Source organism: Lathamus discolor, chromosome 2 (genome assembly GCF_037157495.1).
Source record: "Lathamus discolor isolate bLatDis1 chromosome 2, bLatDis1.hap1, whole genome shotgun sequence".
Taxonomy (NCBI): Eukaryota; Metazoa; Chordata; class Aves; order Psittaciformes; family Psittacidae; genus Lathamus; species Lathamus discolor.
The window spans coordinates 85,970,815-85,997,058 of NC_088885.1; the positions used below are offsets into that span (position 1 = coordinate 85,970,815).

The window sequence follows — 26,244 nt, forward strand, 5'->3', positions numbered from 1 at the left end:
AGTGATTACCGAAGAATATGGAGAGCTCTGTTTGAGCATATGATCAAAACCAGTGCTCATCCATCACTGTGACTGAGATGACTGCTGCCATACAAAGAAGCCTGGTTCATGTGGCTCAGCCACTGAGTAGCTGACAGAGTTTCTTGTAGCAAAGAGCTGGTGCAAGACTCTCCGGAATGCTGTTGCAGAATACCCTACATAAGCCTAAAAAGACTCTTGCAAAAGGCTGCCTCATAATTGCTGGGAAACCACAGGCAAAAACTGCTTATTGTGCCCATGATAATAAAATGGAGGTGAGTACAGTCAATTGTATGAAGAATAATAACCACAGTTTTTATAAGCCACAAGAGAAAAAGCGATTGTGTAAAACATCCATTATGTTCTTAACTGAGCACGTTTCAAATCTGGGTTTGCTAAACAAATTTTCAAGAGCAAAACAAAGCAAAATTATCTTAATATTACTGGTTTGTTCAGTTGTATTGCTCACCGAGCAAATGCTGTTTCGTTTCAGTTATAACAATGCACTTCAGGAGGTTGCAATGGCAGCTTTTGGAAAAGGATACCAGGTGGTCAAAGGCCACATATCCCTTGCATGGAAACTGGGTAAGTCCTGAGTGACAGCTATGCCACTACTGTGTGAAAGCAGCCAAGCTGTTAATACAGCATGTCTGCTTTCAATACAGCTATGTCTGTATATTCTTTTGAAACATTGCTTCACCTTGTTTTGGAACAGAACTTTTAGGAGAGTCTTTACTTAATGGCATCGCTTATTGATTTGTGTCACATTAACACTGCCACACAAACATTCAGAGCATCCCCATGCTACTGGTTCTGCAAGAAGCTGGCTTCAGTATAATGGCAGCAAGCACGAGGAAAACTTAGCTCCTGTTGCTGAATGCAGTAGGAGAGTAAATATTTTATCATGTTTGTCAGCAGAAGGCTGCCTTCAGAGACTCAGAAAGCGCCTTTGGTGATGAACACTGCCCTGAGCAGATTTCAGCTACTGTGGCACCAAAAGTAAAATTACCACAGGTACACAGACAGCAGAGATGTTTGAGCAGTTCCTGTGCCCCTTTCTTGATCCACATTCACAAAAGCTCACTGCTCCATCAGTGCCCTATGAGAAACAACTGAATGCATCCAGGATGATGCCTCTGAGCATGGGTTTTGCACATCTGCCGCTTGAGGATTTCTGTTTATTTTTCATTTGTTTGGGAGGAAGGGCTTGGGCGAAGCAGCAGACTATCATTCACGTGGGAAGCTGCTATAATGGGAAGGGCAAAAAGCCTGAGTCCATTTTCCCAACCTCTTCTGTTTTCCCAAGAGTGGACTGAAACAGCAGCATTTGGCCCACTAATTATCCACCAATCTCTGCGCAGTTTTATAGCCATAAAAGAACGCCACAAACATTGTAAATTCAAACATGCTGAGAGAAGTGGGAAATTTAAACCTGACTAGGCAAAATTAATATGCATAACAACTTTAATTACCCAGCAAAACACACAGTTTTTCCCAGAATCCACTGCCTCTTTCCATGTAAGCATTCCACAGTGTTCACTGAAAAGGCAGCTGGTCTGTTTTCTCTTTGTAGGCTCCATATTATACCCTGAATGATTTGTTCCTCTTACAGAATAATTATTTAACATTAGCTTTCTTCGTGATGGTCATCATTAACATATTCGAGTGTTTCACGTTATCACTGGGAGGTGAGAGGCTTTTTATATGTATGTATTTTATAAATTCCTAAACATATGTGAAGGAGGCTCGTATTGAATCACTTTCTTTTAAAATAATATATTCCTTAGCAGACCAGAGCAAGCCTTTGTGGCTGCTTTTCACTCTTGTCTACAGAACAGTCAGAAAAAGCAGGGTCAAAAAGCCAACCTTGTTTTAAATCAGAGACCCACCACAGATGTAGATGTGTTTTCTCTCCCCTACCCCCACTGCCTCCATGACCTCTTGTCCACTCTTCCAGGGCTTATCCCTTCCCACTGTTATATCTGATAATGTTAGCTTAGCAGTTGTCAGTGACTTGGAATTAAAAGATTTAGTTGCAAAATTTACTATATGGAGATTCTAATGAACTGTCAGTCCAGTTTCCGCTTGCCTTGAGAAGAGAGCGGGTAGACATCTCAGCAGCTCTCTCTGCTGAGTACACTCTCTGGGTGTGTAATTATCTAAGTTACGAAGAAGCCCTTTAAATGAACCAAATGTCCATATGGGTTTGTAATTCCACCTGGGATAATTTAAAAGAAAGAAAAAGTGAGGATAATTTCCAATTCTGCCCTACTTTATGGCTGAAGTCGCTGAGCAGCTTTCTTGCTGGTACTACTTACATCTTTCTGAAGAGCGCTCAAAGGAGGAGAGAGGGGCTGTAGTTTTCCTGACCATCTGCAAACCTGTCCAAGCCCCTTTCCTTGGGGTTCAGAAGAGATACAATTATCTGTAAGAGGGTGTCACCTGTGTGTGTCACACAGCTGGACGTTTCCTGGAGCTGCCTAACTTGTGCAGTGGAGCTCTTCCTCACTGCTTTGGGCATACCCTGGAGCACTGAGTGAGCCACCTGGCAGATGGATGGCTCTGAGCAGCACGGTCCTGCCCCTTCCCTTCCCTGCTCCCCTGCGCTGGCTCCAGCAATTTTGTCTAGCTCATTAAGTTGGCAGAATACTAATCCATAGAATGCCAGGTTTTCAGGGGGCACGCAGAATGCATGGGCAGGAGAGAGGGACATGGCTTCCCTTTCCAGCTTGTCGACTACCTCCCACCTCTGGGTATCTAACCAGACTGTGGAGTGTTTGAGGCACAATGAGCAGACCCAGCAAAACCAGGCTGCATCGCATGGATTACAGAACAAAAGAGGAGGCTTCAGCAGCCCAAACCACCTGTAAATTGGCATACCCTGCATATCCGGTCCTAATTTCAGTCATACTTTGGGTGTTTCCTGCAGAAATGTAGATGTTTAAAAAAGAAATACCCTCAAAGAATGTTACATTTTTCTATCCAAGGTGTTTTTTACCAGCTGCTCTGGTATCTGTCCCGTGGCAGATTAGCATGAGCATTCAGAACTATTAAGAAAAAGGCATTCGGTGAAGGGGCCCAGAGAGGATTTTTGTCAAGGCTTAAGGAACAGTTTTCGTTGGCATTAAAAAACCCAAATGAATAATACATAGTGGCACAAGGATCCAATTATGTGTAATTCTGTGTTTCTGCCTGAAAAACCTTCTGCAGGGTTAGTGATCTCTTCCTTGTGACACCGCTGCTCTCCAGAGACAAGAGCACAATATGATTTTGAAGAACACTGGGAAGTGCTTGGCATTTCACTTTATGCCTTCACTGTATTAAATTGCTTTTGCTTACTGTAGAAGTCAGCCAGCTCATTGGGCTGTTTGCTCCCCAGTGAGTGAACATTAGATGGTGAGAACCTGGCTGTCAAGCCAAAGCTTACAGTGTACAGAGACAAGCAATGGCAGTGAAGGCAGACACAGCCCTTGCTCCAGCTTCACTCACAATGCTCAGGAGCATTGTTCCCACTAACATGCCAGACTGGCATTGAAGGCATGTAAAAAACCTTTCTCCGCCCTAGGAATCAGTGTCCCCTTCCCCTCTGTGGGAGCATCCTCCTACAGCAGCATCTCTGCCTTCCTTCAGGGGCTGCAGCTCCCAGGAGGTGCTGCCAAGGGTTCCCATACTGGTTTTAGGAGGTAAACTGATGAGCTGCTTGAGTGACCAGGAGCAACGTGAAGTACAGCGGGTATTGCTTGGCATTTCATAGCTACAGGTCTCTTGAAAACAACAACAACAAAACACAAACCACTCTGTTTGTGCTGGAATCCATCAGAAATCAAACCCACCTCAGTGGCAGCAGCTCAAGCCAGGCGTGCAGCTTCCACTACTATGGTCCATTTGCCACAGGTTTCTAGAAGCATGCTTTGTGGGAGCTTTGCCCAACCTTCAGATCCTTCAGATAGACAATAAGAGCAAGAGAGAGAGGCGCAGCACTTTGGTGAGGATGGTAATGAAGGCGAGGAGTAAGACAGCTGGGTGGGTGCAGTGGTGCAACAGGGGATGAAGGCAACGAGGAGAGACCTATGCCTGCACTTCTCAACCCAGCTAGTGCAAAGCTTTACGCAGATGCACAGAATGGGTCCATGCTGTCTGTAAGGGTGCCAGGGGACTGCCTGCTTGCAGCAGAGTAACGTGGCTGCGTGTCATCAGAGCGATGGCTTCTCTCTCGACCAAGGTGGTCATCAAAGGCTGATGTTGGGACAAATGTAGAGGTTTCCTTTTACTCCTAGAGAAAAATTCACAAGCAGTGGAGGTTAACCCAGGGAAACCAGACTGCTTTCAGATGATACTGATTAGTCCATTGGTGAAAGTGGATGGGCTTTTCGATCTACTGAAAAGTGAAAGACAGCATGTTCAACCCACCCTGAAGAATAAGATCGCCAAATAAGTTTGACAGTTTGTGCTTCTTTTAATGGAAATATCACATATTTATACACATATACACAGTAAATTACAAAGGGTTAGAAAACTGACTTAGTTTTCAGCCCCTAATTCTAACATACTGTATGTTAATCCCTGAGAGCACCTGTCGGTTGTGTGTCTCCTGCAAGTGATATTGAGAGTGCAAATTCAAATGTTCACCTGCAGCACAGGTTGCTTTTCAGATACTGAATCTGAATGCTGAACCTTCTGTACGCTGGGTTGGCAGTAAACAAAAATTAATAGTTAAAACCATTCAATCCAGTGTACAAATTTGAAATCCATTGTGAATCCGTCGCAGTATCTTTGCCACAGACAGCTAAAAGATTGTCTCCCTGCTCTCCAAAGACATAAGTTTAGCTTATATTCTGGTTACCAAATCCATAACAAAATTGGTGTCTACAAATTGCACTAATGCACTTGCAGACTGAAATCCTTTTTATATTCACAGGACTGGGGAGGTTGATTAGCAGGGTGCATATTCCTCCAGCTCTGGCCTTGGAGGCTCCCTGGCAATGCAGTCCAGCCAGCACTGCTACTCCAGCAAAAAGTAAAAGTACAGGTTGTGTGGAAAACCCTTGTTTCACATGTCTGCCATAACCTCTGTCAAGCCCTGACCCTGCAGATGCTAGCTGGCAATATCAATCTGGGCACTAGTTTTCAGTCAACTGAATTTATTTCTCCCATGACATGCACAGTTTCATTACAGCTTCAGTGAGACCACAGACAGCCTTTGTGCTGTGGGAGCAAAGGATGGGAAAGTTTTCCCTCTCTTTAATTGAATGGAGAAGCTGGTGACAGCGGCAGCTGGGGTCTGCCAGGGCTCCAGCAGAGCAATGCTGTCAGGAGGACACACTGCAGCACATCTCATTTCAAATGGGAGCAAAGCCTGAGAAAGTGCTGTGTGACTTGCTGTTTGCAGGTGACCTCCGCTTTCACAAATGTGGTGTTTTATCAGCAAGCAGCAGGTTTGCAGCCCTTCCTTAGCAGAATTTGCCAGGGTTTGCATGCCATTCAGACTGACTGCTGGTAAAGCCTTCATGTGGACCAAAAGAACACGCAGCAACCTGTGAGAACCGCCACTTTGAGTCGCGCTTGTATACTAGAGACGGTTTTCTCCCTTTGTTGAGAGAGCAGGGTGAGGTATTGCCCTCCTCGGGCACCGAAGCATGCTACCAAAGCTCACAACATCTGACCATAGTTTCCAAACATTTAGTGGCTAAGCTGCCACTAAAGCTGGAATTTATACCTGGGAAAATTGCTTGAACTGCTAGAAGCTGCATAACTTTCCTGTCCTGGCTGCAATCAGGAAAGGCTCACAATAAATCTGGCTGTTTATTTTTTAACAGGAACTTTAATATCAACCTAAAAATCCCCACCTGTGTCTCCCCATCTCCCTTTGTTTCACAGTTAAACACAATGACAAAAAATTCCCTGAGACTAAAGAGGAGACAGCAAACAGCAGATACAAGGAAAATTAATGGGGGTGGCAAATCTCAGGTGATGGGGGCATTAGCTCAGCTTCTCTGTTGCTCAAAAAGAATCAGTCTTGCCCCTGATTTATACCTGCAGAGGATGTGAATACCTCAGCTACAGAAATATTTCATATGCGGCCCTTTTTATGTTCAGCTGAACAAAAAATTGTGTTGAGAACTGCATCCATACAGACTGTATAGAGCTGTAAAGTTTAATACCTATCCTGTCTTAAACTTTGATTACTGGGATTAAAATAAAGTGCTTAGTATATCCAGAATGATTGTAGACCTGGATTTTCACTGCCCACCAACACTGTGGTATATTTTAAACTTTTTATTATTACTATAAAACCTTGAAATACATCTACCTAAGGAAGGAGAGGGAGGAATGCCTAGTGTCAAAAACACAACTCCTTAATTTTGCCCATTACAAAATGAACAAACACAAAACATGATCCTTTCACACGTGTTGTTTTTCAAGCCATTTCTCAGTCATTCACATGGAACTGGAAAAAAAAGGAAGCTGCAAAAGGACTGTGCCACTTAAAACTTCCTATCAACAGCAGACAGGCAAACTTAGTAAGTCTTCCACCTTAAAATACCTTCCTGCTCCACCATCAGACACGCCACAGCATAGCCCTTGCCCTGTTTCTGCACCTGAAAGGCCATTATTCAGTATCCCATCTCCATGAGCAGTGGGCATGCACAAAGGCATTCAGTCTGTTATCTTGCTCAGATAACAAGACTAATGGCTCAAAAACCTTCTAAGCAGCTGCCTTTAAATCAGGTCCTGCATCTGGCAGGAGACACCTGCTTCAGCTTTTGAGCCTCTGCTGCTTTTTTCTTTTCATGTTCCTCTGCCTTCTTCCGCTCCTCTTTTATCTCCTTGTACCTCCACTTGGGAATCTGCAGATAGGGGTCATCCTTTGCACTGCTCCTCCTTCTTGCCTTTTCTGGCTGGAAGGTGGGAGGAGGAGCCTTGCTGACTCGGACTTTGGGGATTACAAATCCTGGCCTGACGCTGCTCCGTCTGAGCAGGTGGAGCGGCAAGAGGCTTGCTTTCCTAGTGGCTATGGTGTTCACTTGGGATACTGCAAGGCTGATGGGCTGCAGGCTGGCTCGCCGGTCCTTCTTCCTGGGGATCAGCGTGACTTTGGAGTTCTGAAATAGCTTCTCGTAGCTGCTAATGTGATCTTTGTCCTGAGATCGGATCTCCTCCGCTCTCTGCTGCCTAAGGATTTCTTGCACAGCCAGTCTGCGTTTCCCCACAGAAGGCGGGCTGCCTGGGCACACAGTCCGGCAGGACAGGGCAATGAAAGGACTGCGCAGACTTGTTGTCACCTTCACCATATGGTCAAGGACCCCGTCTGCTTCTGGGCCGTAGAAGGATCGGAATGAGATAGCTGCCCTCATGCACTCAGAAAACCTCTGCAAACAGCTTTTCGGCTCTGCAGCCTTGGCAAGAAGTTCCTTCATCTTTGGCCATTCTGGTTTATATTGATCACAAAGCTGTTCCGGGCATGGCCTGTCCATCAGCTTTTGCATGATGAAGGCAGATTCTGATCTTCCTGTGTAACAAGCCCATTCCCATGAAGTCAGTCCACGGCTTGGGTCAGTCGCATGAACATTTGCCCCTCGAAGAAAAGAAAACCAATTAGTGTTAATTAATGAAACTGCCAGCACTTTTGTTGCTATGATCAGAGTGGAATCAGGGAGATCCTTACAAGAAAATGCACATATGAAACTCAATAATATTTGTGTCAAATGGACATGCCATAGGGAGATACCAGGTTCCTAACTTTCTGAACTCCTGATCCACTAGAAAAATAAAAAATAAGAAAATAGAAGAAGTTAAGGCTATGTATATGAAATTCTCTTGATGCAAAGAATGACATAAAGATTTGAAACTGCATTGAATGTTGCCTGCCATTTTAAAATCCATTCACTTGAGCTTGCATGAAAAGAGTGATGAATACAGAAACAATTCTGTACACAGAAATCCTTCCCATAAAGAATAATGGCCTTTGCCCTGGTTGATGCTACTTGGAAGAGAGATTTTGGTCTAATGATGACAAGATACATGAAAATATCTACTCAGTGCTTACTAGGGGACTAAATAATAAATAAAACAAAGGAATTTCTAGAAAAGCATTAAAAATAGAGAAAAAAAAGAGAAAAAAGGCTTGGGGCGGGAGGGAGGGGTGTGGATAGAGAAAACACCAGGTGTACAATTCTGGTTCTCTTATGTCTGAGAGGACACTAGAATTAGGGAAACTTGAGAGGATGGTGACATGGGTAATCAAATAGAAGGAAAGTTCCCATACATGTTAAAGAGTGGATAATGGGCAAGATTCCTAAGTCTCTATGAAAATACCTAAAAAGAGCATGCTAAAGACACAGAGCAAGAGTAAATGTGGATGGAGACATTGTAAGCAAAAGACCTGATGTCAGTTTAAGTATAATTTAAGTGAAATTTTCAGAAACGACCACTCAAAGAGAAAGCACATGGGCAATGCAGGGAGTCAAGCATGGGGCCCAGACTGGAAAGCAGAGAGGAGGCAAAGAACAGGAAGATAGAGGAGGAAGAGTTAATCAAATTAAAGCTTTATTAGCTGTGGACTGAAGAAAGGACTGCGAGAGCTCAAAGGCAGCAGGGTTTGATAACGTTCCTGGCTGCAGAAGACAGACAAACGAGTGAGGGGAGGAACAAAGACTTAAAAAGACATGTCTTCCTGCTGCACTAGCCTGCTTTCAACCATCCCACCCAAATTTCCTGCCCCTTAATCTCTCCAATCTTAGGCTGTCTTCTTGTCCTGTCACTTCTAAACACTTGATTGGGTCTTCACTCCTTCCCATTAAAGCTGACCAGGAACATGGCAGATTACGTGGAAGTTCTTTCCATGTCATACACATAACAGGCGAGGATTTACAGCAGGGACAACAGTAAATAAAGGAATTGTCTCCAAATATAAATTTTAATGAACAGGATGTTCTGCTTGTAAACAAGCAAGAGGTTTAGTCAGCTGCTTATATTTACCTTTGAGAAAGGGACCTGCCAGCTCCAGTATGGTGCAGATGTGAGACCTTGGATTTGAGACATGCAAAAAGAGCTGTGTGGCAAAGTGCCCACTGGGGACTCCTCACCTTTGCTTGGGGGCTGCACACACACTCATCTCTGATCCTTGCTTGAGCGGTGGTACAGCTATGCCTGTGCCTGTCCATGTGCCTTGGTGATTTGGAGCCTCACTCACAGACTTAATTTCTTGGTTTGACTTCAGACTTACCTTAACTCTATGGACTTGCCTGTCAATCACTACAGTACTGGCTAATCTGGGCTATTGTCACCAGCCCTGCTCCTTTTCTTTAAGGAGCACCTTTGTTGATGAGGCTAGTGCCTCTGTGTGCCTTGCTGTCACCCTTGGCTTACCTCCATTTGAAAAGAAGCCCAATCCTGCTGCTCCCTGGCAGGTGTGTCCCTGGTGTTTCAGAAGCCGTATCTCAGGAAACAGTACTACAGAGTACTGAAATTCCGATCTTTCAATTTGTACCTTATACCACAAAACCACTTCTAAGGCATGATGTACTACTGTGGTATTGATTCTCTGTACAGATCAGGAGACATTTCTGAACAACCTTGTCATTCAGCAGATTGCCCCATCTGGAGGAGACATGAATAGTCATGTCCCTTTTAAAATGTGATAGCAGTCTTATTGAACTGTCATTTCCCTGTAAGTATAGCCTACAGGTTTTCTTTTAGAAAAAACGTTTTGCCAATTGCCTTGATTTTCCTACGGAAGTTGCATTAAGATCATTTTCAGCACAACTAGTTTGAATACAGATGCCCCTTTGGGATATTTATATCCTATTTGATTAAGAAGGTTTAATGTCCCTCTTGATGCAAAACTGACATCTGGAGTTTAAAGGTAGGGAGTGAAAGAGCTGAAGCATCTGTTACTGACTTGTTTTATATGCGGTATTTAAAGACCAGTCTCCAGATCCACAGCCATTCTGATGACTTTACTAAAGCAGCACTGAGTTTACACTGGAGATTACAGCAGGGCTTGACACATGAATTGCAACCAGCGTTTCTGTGTTCCTGCTCGGGCTGGCTCGCTTGCTGAATGCTGGCATCAGCGCAGTCCTGGCAGTGCAGCAGCCTGTGACAAACTGCCAGTGAGTGACTGAGTTCCCCCCCTAACTCGCTGTGCACTCAGGAATAGCACATTCAGATGTTCCAAAGACTCACTTTGAAAGAACAACATTATGTCCAAGTGTCTCAGAGCGCTTTAATCTTGTAATGATTGACCTTGGCCACCCTCCAAATACCAGAAAGAGCATTCACTTTGACAATCCAGCCCAATCATCTGCCACACGTTGCCCTTACCTCTTGCCCATCTGACTGTGTTAAGTTCATGCTTAGGTGGCTATGAAGGTGAATTACTTTCCTCCTGCATTGCCATAAGTAGGGACCTGTCAATAGAGGTCTTACCCAAGTCCCTAAACAAATACTGGGTTTAAAAACCTCCTGGCTGTAACTCATTTTCTGTGCAAGTAGACCCACAGCTGATTATGGGTGTTTTCCTCCTATTATTTCCATGTATGTTTTAACATGGTTTCCTCGTGAAATTGATTATTTGTCACCAAGTCTTTAATAACAATTCCTTTCATCTTCTTCAGCAAACTAGCACTTTATTATTGGCTGTCACTCAGTATCTCTTAAGTCCTGAACACTTCTAAATCCATTCTGGATGAGCAGCTCCTTCCCTCCCTACATTTCACCAGAGTGTACAATGCTAAAATATAATCAGATATTAAAATGAGTGCAAGAAATTTACCACGCTTCCTGTGCAGCCTCTATTTTGAGCTAAAAACGTGAGGACCTGCAAAATACTCACCAAACATGTATATTAACTGCAATTTAAAAACTGTATGTTAATGGTACACCTCTTTAACCAATGCATGATCTTTGGTATCCTTACTACCTCTCATGCGCTAACAGGCCAATACATCTTTCTACAGGTAAACTTATATACAGATATGCAGGCTAACAAAGCCACTTTCTGTCTGGCTAAACTGTTGTTCTCCCTAATATTCTGTTTTTTTATGAATCATGAAAACAAGAAGGTGGCTATTTGGTGCCAGAGGCAGAAAACACATAGCAAACTTTGATACCAATACTTTTTGTACAAGAAGTAGAATAGAAAGGACTGAGTAATCTACAAAGATGGAAAGGTTGTGAAATAGCTTCTAGTGATGAAAGCAGAAAGAAGAAGCTTCCATCAGATCTCCAGTGATAATAACAGAAAGCCATGACACTGTAAGGTCAATCTGACAGCTCATAAGGCCTTGGGATTGAAGTTTCATTTTCAGTGATAATTTATAATGGGCACTGGAAAATTTGGAACTAGCATCTGCATGAAGTATGTGTTAGTCCAGAAAGTGCGTCTGTGTCTAGCAGTACTCTAGCTCTGACAGTCATCTTACAATTTTGTGTCATAAAAAATTAATTCCAAAATGAACGATCCCATTCCAAAGCCTTGATTTCAGTATAAGAGGCTACAGAACCTTGCAGAAAATAACATGCTGCTTACCACATCATCCAAACTTTTCCTGTGTCATGTCAACACCTAGAAACTGGATGTTATGAAAATGGATGATAGTAATAATCACTATGCTTGATAAATGCCTGCAACTTAAAATATTCATGTTACGAGGGGGTTAGACTTCTGTGACAACCAAATCACTGAAATGAAGTCTCATTGAAGAGAAATTGAAGGTCTCTCCCAATGAAATGGACCTGTAGGATTCACAGTCTAGACAATAACAATATTCACATTAATTTCCATAATATTTGATTTGTGTCGAATATCTGCAACTGAATTACAAGAACATATACTAATATATGCTAATTATTTAATTATTAGCTAATAATGTATATACCAATTATTTAATGTAATAAAAACATACAACATTGTGTCTAAAAGGTGCTGTATGCTGGGACTGCTCCTGTAGAGGCTTTTGCCCCAGTGCCTCTTGCCTTTCCAAGATCCCTTCACCTCGCAAATGCATACAGCTGTAAATTAAACTGCAGTCAAGAGCCCACAGCAAGAAACGTATTTCCTGTTCTCTGTTGAGAAGAGAGGCAGGTGGGCAGAGATGGATCTTCTCACTCCCTGTGCCACGACTCCCTCCATCCAGCAGATACAGACCTGCTGGTGAGCTATTGCCCATAAACCTGAGACCAAACTCAGATCTGTAGAGGGGTTAGAAAGAGAGGTTGTTCCCTATGTTGCCAAATTTCCCACCAATGTCACCTATGGGATGTGAACCCTACATCCAACTCTACTGATGGAAGCCAGATCCCCCAAAGCTCTCCACTCCCTGCCCCAGGACCTGCCATGGCTGAGCGGAGACACGGAGGTCTGGCTGTGGTCCCACCACCATCACACAGTCTTGCACTGTCACACGCAGAGAACTGGCAGCAAGAGACCTGTGTGTCCTTTCCAGCTGTGCCATGAACTTCAGTAACTCCTTGTCTACAAATCTTGATGATGATGCTCCCCAAACCCTCCTGGAGACAATGAATCTCCCCCTGAGAGCACTTGGAGAACCCCTGGATGGGTTTCCATAGGCAAACTGAGTGCTCCTGCACCTGCAGCGCGTTGCTTCACCACCTTCTCTATGACTTGTTTATGTTGCACACATTTCCAGGGAAGGCTGCACTGTATGTCTCAGAGTAAATACCCTAACAGACAATTTTCTTTTTGGTGTTTGCATGTGACTGTCTAGCATTTACAGTTAGATGATGATGAAGAAGCAACAAAGCACTTTGCATACCTGCCAACATCAAGGCTTTCACACATTCGGTTCGGCCCTGCATCGCAGACTTCATCAGTGCTGTGAATCCAAACACATTCCTCTTCTCAATATCAAGCCCAGGAAAATAGTTCAACAAATAATTTGTAATGGTTATGTGCCCTTTAAAGAAAAGAAAAAGCAGAGACAATGTGTCACAGAATTTAAGCTCTGTCTCAGGTTTAAACCAAAAATTACTCCCGCAGGTTTGGTAACTGAAAAAATGCAGATAATTAATAAGATACAGAAATCCCACATTTTTATTTTTCTGGCAGTGTAAAGCCACTTACCTATTCTCCAACAACAATAAAATGGGGCTGATGTTCAGGTTTGGTACTAATAAATTCTGTTTCTAAAAGCAACACTCATGCCATTCATTCGCCTTGTATGCTGGAGTAACTAGTGTCAAAGCATGTACTGAGTAGTTGAAGACATCTCTGGCTAAATGGTTGGAAGACCAATTAAAGCATCAAGTCTTTATAATTGGGCTATCAGAACAAGAAGAATATCTAGTGCCATTATGACTTATTCAAACCAGTTTTCTCTTCACTTGTCATTCATTTTATGATGCTGTGATGCTTTATGAAATAATGCAGTCTGTCAGACAGCTGCAACAATCACAATTTAATTACCAGGAGCTGTAAAAATATTCTCTCATCTCACTCTGTAGTCCAGCTGAATATCCTGTGATGCATGTCATTCAGATTCATACAGAAGTGTTACTGATGCAGTTTATAATTCATACAGGACAATTTTAAGTCTATGGTGTCACATCTGGTGCAGATTTCCTCAGCAGTCACTTTGTAACAACACAGTCCTGTATTCACTTTGGAAAACAAGTTAAGAAAATCTTTACCAAATAATTTAAGATATTTTCCTGGATTTCCTGGGATTTCCTGGCCTTGACTACCTTGCTGCATAATAACTGGGAACTGTCCTGAAACCTGAGGAGATGTAGGGATAGTGCGGATCAGGTCAGCAACACCAGAGTCAGAGAAAATCCATTAAAGAGTTCTCTGTACCTTGCACAGTCTGCTGCAAATGAAATATAAATATCGGGCAAATGACAACCAGCTGAACAGAGGAAAGGTGGACTGGGTGCAGGGTGGGATCAAGTGACCCAGTCCTGCTTACTCAATACAGAAGCTGTCTTTATGGCAGAAGATCGAATCCTAGCAAGGTATCAGTTACTCCCAGGAGAATCTTTGTGCCCAAATTGTTTTGCAGGACATGCTCTGTTTCAATGATTTTCAGTGTGTGTCTTCACGTAGATTTTGGAACAGCTGAAATGCTGCTTTTTGATCACAGGAACTGGTGACAGGAACTGAAACACGGAGAATAGCAAGATGAAAGATTTTTCAGCAGTTGTTACATTTCTAAAGATGTTCTCCCCTTTGCCAAAAGCATAGCTGCAGTAAAAGATATTTTGCAAATCTGGGATGATCCTAAGAGTCAATCCTGAAAGACCTTGCTCAGCCAAACTTCCCCAGGGGGCTACAGATGGCCTCAAATGAGACAGAAAAAAATACCAGCAATGAAATAACAAAGAAAATGAAGAGGTTTGTGATTCTCAGAAGTTTTGTGTCTCAGGGATTCCTGAAAACCACTTCAGTTTTAATCTGCAGGAGCTTCTGTCCTCTGGGGTTTGCTTCAAATTTCTAGTTCAAACATATCAAATTCAAAGCAGAGCTCAGAGTTGCCAAGTTTTTGTTCAAACCCTGTCAAACACTTTTGATTTAAGGCCATAAGGTTTGCTTCAGTTCTCCTGTGTCTGGGCAAACTAGAAGTGTGTATCTAAATCATAAGCCAGGTGAGGCTTCTATGATTTAAAGTCTGAAAGCTGTATGCAGTTCTAAAACAAATTAGCCTGGCCTCAGCCAGTTTGGTGATACTGAATTTGTATCAGGCTTTTGCTGTTTATAAGACAGATCCGTCTTCTACCAGAACTGGCATGCTAAGGTTACACTTCCTTACCCTGTGAGCCGTATTTAGAGATCAGCACAGAGGACTGTAATAGCTTAATTCACTTAATTGCTGCCTATAATAAACAACAATATTGCTTCATAATCTATGTAATACAGGCAGAAGGATAAGCTGTATAGTAAGGAAGATGCTCTGTCATATAACATATACAATTTCGAACTGTACCTGCAAAAAGCCTGTGTTTCGTCCATGGGTGGTGAGTGTTTTTTGCTGGATGGATGGAACTGAAGATACCCAGAATGTTTTATCCTTTGAATGGGTGTTTGTGTTCTCGTGTCTCCCCTAACAAATAGAAACTGGGATAAATCCTGATTTTGTGTTGCTAGCTCCACAGCCCTGCCTCAAACTGGCCCCTGTAACATCAAATATCTATACTTTGAGAGAAAATATAACTCTCTGAAAAAATCAGTGCAATGTCAGTTACCAGACGCTGCCGCTTATGTAGCTATGTCCTCGGCAGCAGCAGCAGAACCAAGGGGTAAACAAGATGATGTAATTTTCCTCCCTTTTCCATTTTTTTGAAACTACTCTCCTCCCTTTCTTTCCACTTGTTATTTCAATCTCTTGTTTGCATCAATCTCCCATTTTTTTTCTGCATTGTCCTTGTACTGAGATTTAATGATTTTGCTTCTGCTTTAACAGCATCACCAACCGTTTCTGGGCACCACCTGCTGCAGGCTGCAATGAATTTACAGTTTGGTAAGGTAAGCACTCTTTGAGAAGGGATCCCACCTCTGTAAGAAGTATTGAGAATGCAAGTAAACAGACCAATTCTCAAACCTGCATTTTACACACTAAGCAGAACACTTTGTGGTTATTTTTCTACACTATTAAACTTGTCGTGGAAGCACTGTTTTTCACTGACCACTCCACCCTATCATTCTCCGCATGGGTCAGCCCATGCAAAAAGATGTCAGCTTTAGATACTTTCTTTGAAGGACAAAGATCTTAAATTACCAAAATCAATACGAGGACTTGAATTTGCTTATCTTCTGAGACTCTATCTGGTCTTTAAGATAATTCTATTTAACTCAAGGTGATGCTCAGATTTGAGCATCATGTCTAGGCAGTCATGAAACAGCCTAGGTTTCAGGCAAGTGTGGGTTTTAAACTTCTCTAGCAAAAGTAAAGAGGCCTCACTTTCATCTCCCTTAGTATCTGTACCTCATGTTACAGATGCAGCCTCTGAAACACAAAGAACGATCCCTCAGGACTGCAGCTTCTTTCCCATCCAGCTTCCCTTCAGGGTCTGGTGTCCCACCTGGTCACATCAACAATGGCAGCACCTTCTGAAACCTTCTGATATCACTTTACAATTAACTGAAATAATGTGGATTTGCTATTAGACTTTCTATAGGAAATCCTATACTTTTGGTATAAAAAAACCCACAACAAACAAATCCTCCACTAAAGGAAAGCTCACATAAGATTTCCTTTCAGTTCTTTATAAGGCTACTTAACATTTAGCAATAATTAAGCAACATCTATTGCACTGTAGCTCCTCTGGTTGCAATGTTCACCTCGCAGTAATCTCTATTAACACTACAGCAGTATGTTGTGATAATGAGTTAAATAACTGGTGTCAACACTGTAGCTCAGGATTATCACAGGCAGGGGAAAACATCCAAGTTGTTAGGAGTTTGTATTCGCTTCTGCTGACTACAGTCATTTCCAGTTGCTTTGGGGATCAATAGCAAGTACTGGCAGAGAGTGTCAAGTCAATGTCAGCTCTCTGGATTAATTCTGAGCTCATTACCATGAGTTATAAAGGCCAGGAAGGAGTCAGTGTTAAATGTTTTATAGTCCAAGTTTATATTATGGCAGATAAATAATATTAGGTTAGAGCTTTGGAGACTTCTCCACTTTCTTTGGAAAACTACTATACTCATGACTTTGCTAGGGACTTGACTACTGTGGCTGCAATTCCTTCTTCCAGTATCCAAGACCTATCTGTCAGTGCCTTCTTTAGTGGATTTCACTTTTTGGTGCAACACAAAGCAAAGTTTGGTACTACTTGGAAATGTCTAGTGGCAATATTATTAAATTAGCATCAAAACCAAACTGCTCCAGTCTGAAGACACGGCTTTTAATGTCCATTGACACTGCTTGGTGGAAATTTGTTTCCTCCAGGCAGCCAGGATATGGGAGGTCATACCATGTCCGATGAACTCCCATGAACATCCCATATTCTTCAGTAGCAAGAAGACATGATAAAGACCAGATATGCATTTCCTTGCAAAGTTGCCTTTGAGGAGCACGCTTGAGGAATGCAAAGGAAACCATAGTTGCAGAGCCAGGCAGCCTTGGAAGAGCTTTAGACTACAACATGATGGTCTACTTGGTTATTTTTTTTTATTTACATGCTTTAGGACTTCATTAACACTTGTAAGGGAAAACTACAGCTTCATTTACAGGTTAAAGCACAGTGTTGCAGTTTTAACAAAAATTATCGACTGATTGCTTTTTAACTGTACACTAAAAGCTCTTTAGGGACCGTCTCTTACATTCATGTACTTTATTACATTTATTCACTGAATATTGCCATGCTGGGTGGGACAAAATAAAACTTGGAGATAAACTCTGCTCTCGCTACAGTCTGCATCAGAATTAACACGTGTGTTATAAAAGCAGCATTGGCAAACACTGAACCCTGGTGAGATTGTAAAATCTATGTAAACAGGGGTTTACACAGACCTATGTAAACAGGGTCACATGTAAATGTGACCTGTAAAGGGTCACATGTCACCTATGTAAACATAGGTCACCCCTATGTAAACAGGGGTTTTTTGCTTTTAACTATGGAGTGGTTGAACAATGTCTTGACAGCTAAGATATTTCTAAATGGTGAAACATTTTCCTACAGTCAGCAGTTACTACAGACCCGCTGAGTTTGATTGCCACAAGCATGAGAAAAGAGATGCTATCAGCACTAAAACTGCATGTTATACGACCAAAATGTTGACTAGTTGCTTGCCAGAGCAAACATAGGAAAATAAGCTTAAAGGAACAAAGCAATATAGTACACAAGATTTTCTTTAAGTTAATGGTATCTACTAGAAATGTCTGGCTTTTTTTTGTCTTAATCCGTTGGATAAATATCACCGTAGATTAATTATTTCAAAGAAAATCATGACAGACCTACTTAGGAGTGGGCTTGTCCAGGATTATTTCACACAGACTAATTTCTTTCAGGGCCTTGAAAAAATCCTAAAAGCAATAGCCACAACTCATACTTCTCCTAAGATCCTGCGTGTAACAGAGGTGAAACAAAGAGCCTTACCTGCCTGTGCAGCTGTAATGAGAGCTGTGTTCCCTTCATTGTCTTGCCAGTTCACATCAAGGTGTGGGCATTGTGCTAAGGCTATTACAATATCCACATAACCTTGGTAGCAGGCAACAATAAGACCATTCTGTAAGTAAAATGTAAAGAGAGAGTTAGGTTTATCAGACTCAGAGAAGTTCACTGAGAAAACATACTAGGCTCTCTTTTAATTTTACTTTATTTTTTCCGACTGAAGAACTGAGAAGGTATCAGCATAACTAGCGATTAGCTCCAGGCACAGTGTTCAGATCCAAAGCACCGCTTTTTATCTCTGCTCTTTGGTGAGCAACATTTGGTATTCCTCAGAAATACCTAAGAGAGTAGGTATTATATTATGTTACTTGGAAAGTAAGTGTTTATAAATGGCTTATGCTTATATGACTATATACTCTACATAGAAATGAGAATAAATCAGATTTTATTATATAATAAAATGAACCCAGCAGGTAAGATGAGCTGGACTTGCTCTGAATATTAATTCTCTGAAAAACAACTGCTTGTTCTCTGAAGGGGAAGTGGTAGGCAGGAGTTGCGTTCATATTGCCAGTTCGGAACTTCAGGTTTCCCATTAGAACTAGACCTCTTTTAATAACCATAAATATAATAAAATTGCTTTAGAGACCCTGTATAATGTGTTTTATCATGGTTGGAAGCTGTAAAACTTCCAGGAGGAGTCCAAGCTAGGAGGTAAACCTTGTAACTCTGCTTGGTACCTAGATAGTGTTTCACTCCACAGCCGCTAACTGACAGCTTCCGTAAAATACAGCAAAATACACTTGTCATTAATTAAATGGAACTACAGTACTTAATTCTGGCAGCTCACTTGACCACTAGGATTAAAACCATTATCTCTGGTCTTCCAGATTACTCAGGCAGCCCAGTGTTCATCCTCACAAGACTGATGGTTGCAGGGGAGGGCAAATCAGTGTGGATAAATCAGTGCTCCCTGCACTCCCTCTTCACTGCCAGTGTATGACACAGTTTTTCTGAGCTCAGCGTCACTATCTGACTATTGAAAATATAAGGGCAGAGACACAAATCTCAACCTCTCTGGTAACCCTGCCTGCCTAAAACACACTCACACAGACATGATGCAAGTTCATAACCACAAAAGACTAGCAAGAAGGAGAAACCAGTTATGAAATCTGAATGGCCCTCCCTGAATCCTCCATCATGTTTTTTAAGCACCTTTTGCCTAAAGAGGTAGATGAGGTGCTTAGGAACATGGTTTAGTGGTGAACTTGTCAGTGCTAGCTTAACAGTTTGACTTAGTGATCTTAAAGGTCTTTTCCAACCTAAATGATTCTATGATTTTATGATTATTTCATTTCTTTTCCCCATGGATACTACTGAGACAGAGACATTCATCAAATGACAACCGCCACTTCTGATTTATTGTCATTGTAACTAGTGTTATTCTGGATAGTCCTTTTGGCTTAGGTGGCAAACAGCTTCATTAAGATACAGAGGCAATTCCAGCTCTTTGGGATGCTCACAGGCTACACAGAGTATTTCTCAATTACATCTTTCAATAAAATTATCACTCTGATTTCTTTTATTTTCAATTCACTCTTGTCCTCAGCATGAAGCAATACCCTCTACTGTTTTATAAAGAGCATTTCCATTTCCTTGTGAAGAATCTGTAATACTGCAAGCCATTCTATTGAAATTGCACAGATGATTCTGCTTAAAGTCATATATATACATATTCACTAAAAAGTATATACTCTCCTGGTGGGGTTGTTCAGATTAATCCAAGTTTTACCACAATGTAATCATTCTTGGATTAGGAAAAAAAAGGTGCCAGTGTCCACTTGGTAGGCACTTGAGCATTATTTTAGCTCTTTAATAATGGAGGACGATCAGGGGACTGGAGCACCTCCCGTATGAAGACAGGCTGAGGAAGTTGGGGCTGTTCAGCCTGGAGAAGAGAAGGCTGCGTGGAGACCTCATAGCAGCCTTCCAGTATCTGAAGGGGGCCTATAGGGATGCTGGGCAGGGACTCTTCATCAGGGACTGTAGTGACAGGACAAGGGGTAACGGGTTAAAACTTAAACAGGGGAAGTTTAGATTGGATATAAGGAGGAAATTCTTTCCTGTTAGGGTGGTGAGGCACTGGAATGGGTTGCCCAGGGAGGTTGTGAGTGCTCCATCCCTGGCAGTGTTCAAGGCCAGGTTGGATGAAGCCTTGTATTGGATGGTTTAGTGTGAGGTGTCCCTGCCTATGGCAGGGGGGTTGGAACTAGATGATCTTGAGGTCCTTTCCAACCCTAACTATTCTATGATTCTATGATTCTATGATTCTATGATTCTAATTTAATTTTTCACAATATAGGTCTTTACAACTCAAAAAACTCTACAGATTTAAAGCATCACCCAGTGATTCAGTAAAATAGCAGTTCCTAAAGAAGTGACAGCAGAAAACTAAGTATACAATAGTTTGGAGACCTAAAATTCTTGACAATAAGAAGAGGGATCTTACTGGTCACTGAAAAAAAAAATAGCATTTTTGAAGAGAGTCCTACTTTCAAAAAGCTGAAAGAATAACTTAAAGCAGTTACCATCTCTAATGGAAAAAAGTGCTTCACACAGTATCTGAAGGATGTTTCCATAGGATCACAGGATATTTTTGTGTTCTAAAAGACAAAAATACTTACCAGATGCTTCAAAAAAAAAAAAAAAAAATTCAATTTTTGGTCTCTTTAAAAGAAAACCAAACTGTAAACCGGTAAACTCAGCAATAACAAACGTTAGCTCTTTTTTGCAAGAGTCTTTCGCATTGCAGTATTTAGGGACTTTTGTCCTACTTTTAGTGGGCACCTCCATCAGACAAGATCTGACATATTTACACACACTTGCGTTCTGATCTCAGCAAACATGAGACACAATTTATCTCAAAATCAATCAACCTCCTTCACCATTCTGAGTTTCGAAACCAGAAGGATTACTTTGGTATCAACATTTTCTGAAGTTTTTTTTCCAAAGATGCTATCAAACACTGCTTGCTTAAAGATAAGGAAAGGCAATGGAGAGTAGGAGCTTTCTGAGGGATTACATGGTGCAGTAGCATGGAAAATCATTTCTGAAAGATGGTTGTATGAATCTGAAGTGGGTCAGATAAGAGTGTGAGAACCTGGTGTTCGACAGAGCGTGCCCAGCACTGTCTGGTTGAGAAGCAAAACAAGCAATAGCATGAGGAGATAAAAACAAGTCACTTTAATGTCCAGGGCTGTGAAGCTGATGTAAGTGCTCTCTGATTATGTGTTTCATAGGGAGGTAGGTGAGACAGACAGCTTGATGAAGGGCTTCTTTCCTTTGCATAACTCTTCCAAATGTGTCAGATATTGAAATGAGGTGCAGGAGGCTACAGTTTTACAAGGAAAGTAGCAATAAACCCCTAGATTTGACAATTATCTCCCAAATTCCGGTTCAGTGATACCATGATAATTTGTGGTTTCATGTTGCTTTTTTTCCCTTCCCCCCCTGCCCTTTTTTTTTTCCCCTCTTTTCATCCATTTCTGGCCTTGTCTGTCCGTCTTATGCTTGCTGAAAGTCAGGAAAAGCAGATCAGCCAAGACACGTAATGGATCGATCACAACATTATTAGTCTGGAATCTTTAACTTCATATACTGATAAATACTATTATCCACAGCCATAATACATCATGAACTCTTTCAATAATTTCAATTAATAAATATAACTGATACAAAGTTGTTTTCAGCAACCTGCCTTTTGAAGCAATCTGTAAAGCAGCTGCTTGCATCATATCAGTCTGCAGGAAAATACAGCTGTGCACTTAATGTTTTTCTAAAAGACAAAAATAAAGCAGTATAAAAGAGTTTTAGCTAGAATATTTTGAACCTGAATAATCTCGTTGTCCTCAGAAAAGAGATGACATTTTATATCATTAGTGCACTACCAAGGCATCAATTATTCTGCTCCTCATATGAAGGGTCATGGTACAGTTGTGAAGTGGTCAGTGTATGTGCAAAAAGAAAAACTTAAAAAAATTGAATCTTACCATTATTTTGTCAGTAAGAGCAATTCTCATCATATTCACTACATGTGAAAAGCTTTAGGAGAAGGAAAATGGATAAATTAAATGCATGTCATCTCCTTGAGATTTCAACCTTTGTCCTTCCACAGCATCCTTTTCCCTCTCTTCCCTTTCATATGTCCTCAACCACCACCTATTTTAAATCATAATAAAACCTGAAACTGTTCCCATTAATATATAATTATAATAAATTATTAGAAAGACTAACTATACATATATCACCACATGCAGGCACAGCATCCTGAATTTTCAAGAACTGAGATGTTACCTAAACTTGGCTCTCCCGATCAGAGGGCACAGTTGCTGCCCATCATTCTCCCAGACCAATGAAACAGAACAGGCAATAACAAATCTTCTTTAATCCCCTCTGCAGAAGAGACCTTAAACATGAAACTAGGTTTCCAGCAGATCCTATTTAATTTTTCAGATTTCACATAACGACTCAGTGTGAAGAAAAAGAAAGTATAAGTCATCCATCACATCAACTACATTAACATTTATTGTGGATTTTTCCACATAAGGTAGAAATTCCACTCAGTCACAAGGTTTTCCAAGTAGAAGCCATAATACTGCTAGGTGTTGAAGGCACTATCTTTCTTCTGTGGAATATTTGGCATTGTATAGAGCTTCCCCATGGTTCTTCTGCAACTAGCACAGTTTTGAAAGATCCCCTTTTGTTTTTAAGTGGCAGAGCAAAATTAACAATACTTTATTTAGAACATATATGACAAAACAGTCATATTATTTATTTTTTACTTATTAATTACTTATTTTCCTTATATTCTAAATGAAGTATAACAAATTATAGTCATTTCATCCCAGACATTTCGGGCATGGAACTACCCAAAGTTAATTAGTTATTGCAACACCTTCCGCGAGCAGTGTTTACGAACTGCAAGTTTCAAAGTGCTCTTCTGTAGTCAGCCTAAAATCACTGTATTAAAATTTCCTACAAAAGTATGAGCTTGAAATTTGCATGTTTGAAACAGAATAAAACAGTCTTGGGAAACTTTTGATTCCTTTTAAACTGATATTTCTTCATCCGCCTTTGATTTCATGCAGAACTGGAACAGTGCTGCTACTTATTAAGATAAACTCCTTTTTGCTCAGCTGTGTTGGCTAGTGACATAACAATGTATCTGATGAAGGGAGGTCGTGGATATCTCAGGAGGCAATTTTATAAATGAGATGTTTTGACAAAATTACAGATGTAAGGCTATTTGTACACTAGATCATTACAGGTAATAGACATCACAAGAAATACTAGAGGATCAATAACGAACTCAAGCTGAACAGGAGAGCAAATCACATACAGCATGCAATTATTTTAGCCTTTGAAAAAAATCTCTTTAGACAACTTATTTTCCACCAAAATGCTGAGAATGTAAACAGCTTATTATAGCTTTTCGCCTATTATCCCAGTCAAAAATGGGTCTGGCAAAAGACTAAATTGACATTACCCGTTGCTTTGCATGAGCATCATGATAAACAGCTATCCAGTTTGCTTTGTTTGCATCTGTAAGTATTAATGACAATTCTGCAGGGTTAGTTTACAGCAATGATTAAAACTGCATGTAATTGAATTAGATGGGATAACGATTGCAATTCATAATCACATATAGGGACAACTATGAAAATTATGTCTAAGTCAAATGCATATTACTCAAACAATGTAATGAGTAATAGAAATTGAAGAATAATGCAACATAAAGGAATACAAAGTTGCGTTTAAACTTTTTCTTGTTGATTTACTAAAACAGCAGTTCATATATTTAATATTTTGTGCTATGTATAGCTCACTATCATAACAGAATTACATATGACTATCACTTGCTATAACATAATTCACATACAAAGAAAAAAATCAGGTCAAGTATTTCAAAATAAGTCTCTCAAAATTATTTGAGGGAAATGTTGATCTTCACTCTGCAATGCTGTGAAACTTGGGTTAACTGAGATTCTAAATGTACACTGTATCTAAAAAGAGCAAACTTTAGTCCTGAGCATCACTATCCTCCATATACTAAAAGTTGCGTATAATGCCTGAAACCTTTCAGTCTGCATAAAGCAATCTGAGACACTTTCATAAATGGCTCGAGCTTGTATCATAATTGGTTTAGCCGATTAGATCAACCGTGACTGAGATGAGGTAATTATTCAGGTCATCAGTCCCATGAGAAGTGGTGTTTATGTGCTACAGAAATCCATCAAGCACATAAGCTATAATATTATCTGCACAAAATAATTTAGGTTGACCTTTTAGAGAAAGGGCTGCAAGAGCTTAGTCACATGCAAATTTACACTGAGAAAGCAATTAAAAAAAAGCTGGGAATTTAAATGAATTTTGTCTGACTGTTGCTTGGACAAAACCTCACATTCTTGGTAGAGGAGCAAGGGGGTAGATCCTGGTTTTGACAGGTAAAGCGATCAGACAAGTGCAAAGGAATATTCTAGCAGGGGCAGAGCAGCAGCATGCAAATCTGTCTCCTCTGCAGAGGAACACAGTAGCCTGAAGCACAGTCTCATATCCAAAAGCAAGCTTAAGGGGCAGGGCCCCTTCCAGTCCTGAATACTGAAGGCATAAAATTGCCACCTTCCCTTCACAGCATCATGAATGCTCACAGATTCATTTCCCAGTGTGAAGTGCACTCTGCTAGCTAAATCACAGGCCAGTCTGTGGACAGGGAGAAGGTAAACCACCATTTTTCGCCTTCATTTTGTGGAATATGTTCAACTTCACTTATTTTGTAACCCCCTCTTATATCAGTCAGGCCACATGTCTTTAAGTAAAGGTATAGCTTAGTATATGTATCATCTCTGCAGAAGTCCTTACTTAATCTGTTCTAATCCAAATCTCTCTGATCACCTCTAAAAATAGTCCCAGGAAACTTCATTTTACTATGCCTGCAAAAGCTTGCATTACACAACAAAGACAACCAGTGCCACTTGTGTAATAAATCAGACAACAAGAAAAGGTAATAAAATTTGTGTAACTTTCCTTATTTACTAACATGAATCACTAGTGGTATAAGCAGTTGAGAGAAACCTCAGGAGGCTACTGGCAGGCGCCATAAGGGACACACAAGGCAAATAAACACGTGCCATGTGGTCAGAGATATTCTAGTAAGTGGGATATAAAGGAAACACATTTTTTATTATATGGCGATACGGAGAGACACTTATGACAGATTAACCCTTCTCTGTTTCTTTGTTTGTTTGTTTGTATCAAGCTATGTAATAAAAGCAATCAATTCAATGGGAAATCCAAAACCCCTGAGTTGATGGGAACTTGGCGGTTGTGTACTGTTCCACAGGAAACTGGAACACAGCCCCAGATCTCGGCCTGCCTGACCCCTTCTCCCAACACCAGGCATACAGCTGCTGATTGACATGTGTCCCTTGACTGAAGCTGGAGGGATAGGATGACTATAGAGTCAGATAATTATACCGTGAACCCACAGGAAGCCTGATGGGAGGAAAACTGGAACATTACACCAAAAGTAGCAGTCCTTTTTCCTCCTTACTCCTGGTGGGGAGTTCTCATTGTCCCAGGAGGCAAACCCCAGGTGAGACAAGAACCAGTTGCTCAGGAGCCTTTCAGCACACCCCATCCCCGAAGGATGCTTCGAGAGCCACAGAAGGCAGCTTCTCTCTTACACTCCTTTACTGGCAGCATCTGCTGCCACCTCTCACCCAGCATGTGCCTCCTGCCAAATCACACAGTATCCAAAGGGCTGGAGGGCTGCTGAAGTACTGGCTGTATACCTGGCCATCAGCCAGTGCTCACTGGCAGCTCCTCTCCTGACCACTGGAGAAAAGGACCACTTTGTTCCTTGCTGTATTGTATCCTCTTGGCCACCCTTTTTGCCACAGAAGGAGGCCAGAAGCAGAGGGCACTCAGGGCTACATCTAGCAGTGGAAACAGCCCTGCAAAAAATGATGAGGAGAGGGACGCTATGTCGGCTGAGTTACAGGAGACCTGGGCTGCATTGCCATCTGGTTTACCGTGAGTCAAGATGACACTTGGCGATGCTTCTAAAACCAGCACAACTGGACTTGTCACATG

At 41.4% G+C, this 26,244-nt stretch overlaps 1 protein-coding gene across 1 annotated transcript in view; it reads right to left on the minus strand.

The window, feature by feature from the left end:
• Positions 1–4,494: 4,494 nt before the first annotated feature.
• Positions 4,495–26,244, minus strand: part of ANKRD33B (ankyrin repeat domain 33B) — a 40,810-nt gene continuing 19,060 nt past the window's right edge. The window contains exons 2-4 of the mRNA XM_065669302.1: positions 18,079–18,208; positions 12,798–12,938; positions 4,495–7,594 (exon numbers count right to left, since the gene is read on the minus strand). Coding sequence (XP_065525374.1) covers positions 6,744–7,594; positions 12,798–12,938; positions 18,079–18,208 — 1,122 coding nt within the window. The 3' untranslated portion in view covers positions 4,495–6,743. The remainder of the gene's footprint in view (positions 7,595–12,797; positions 12,939–18,078; positions 18,209–26,244) is intronic.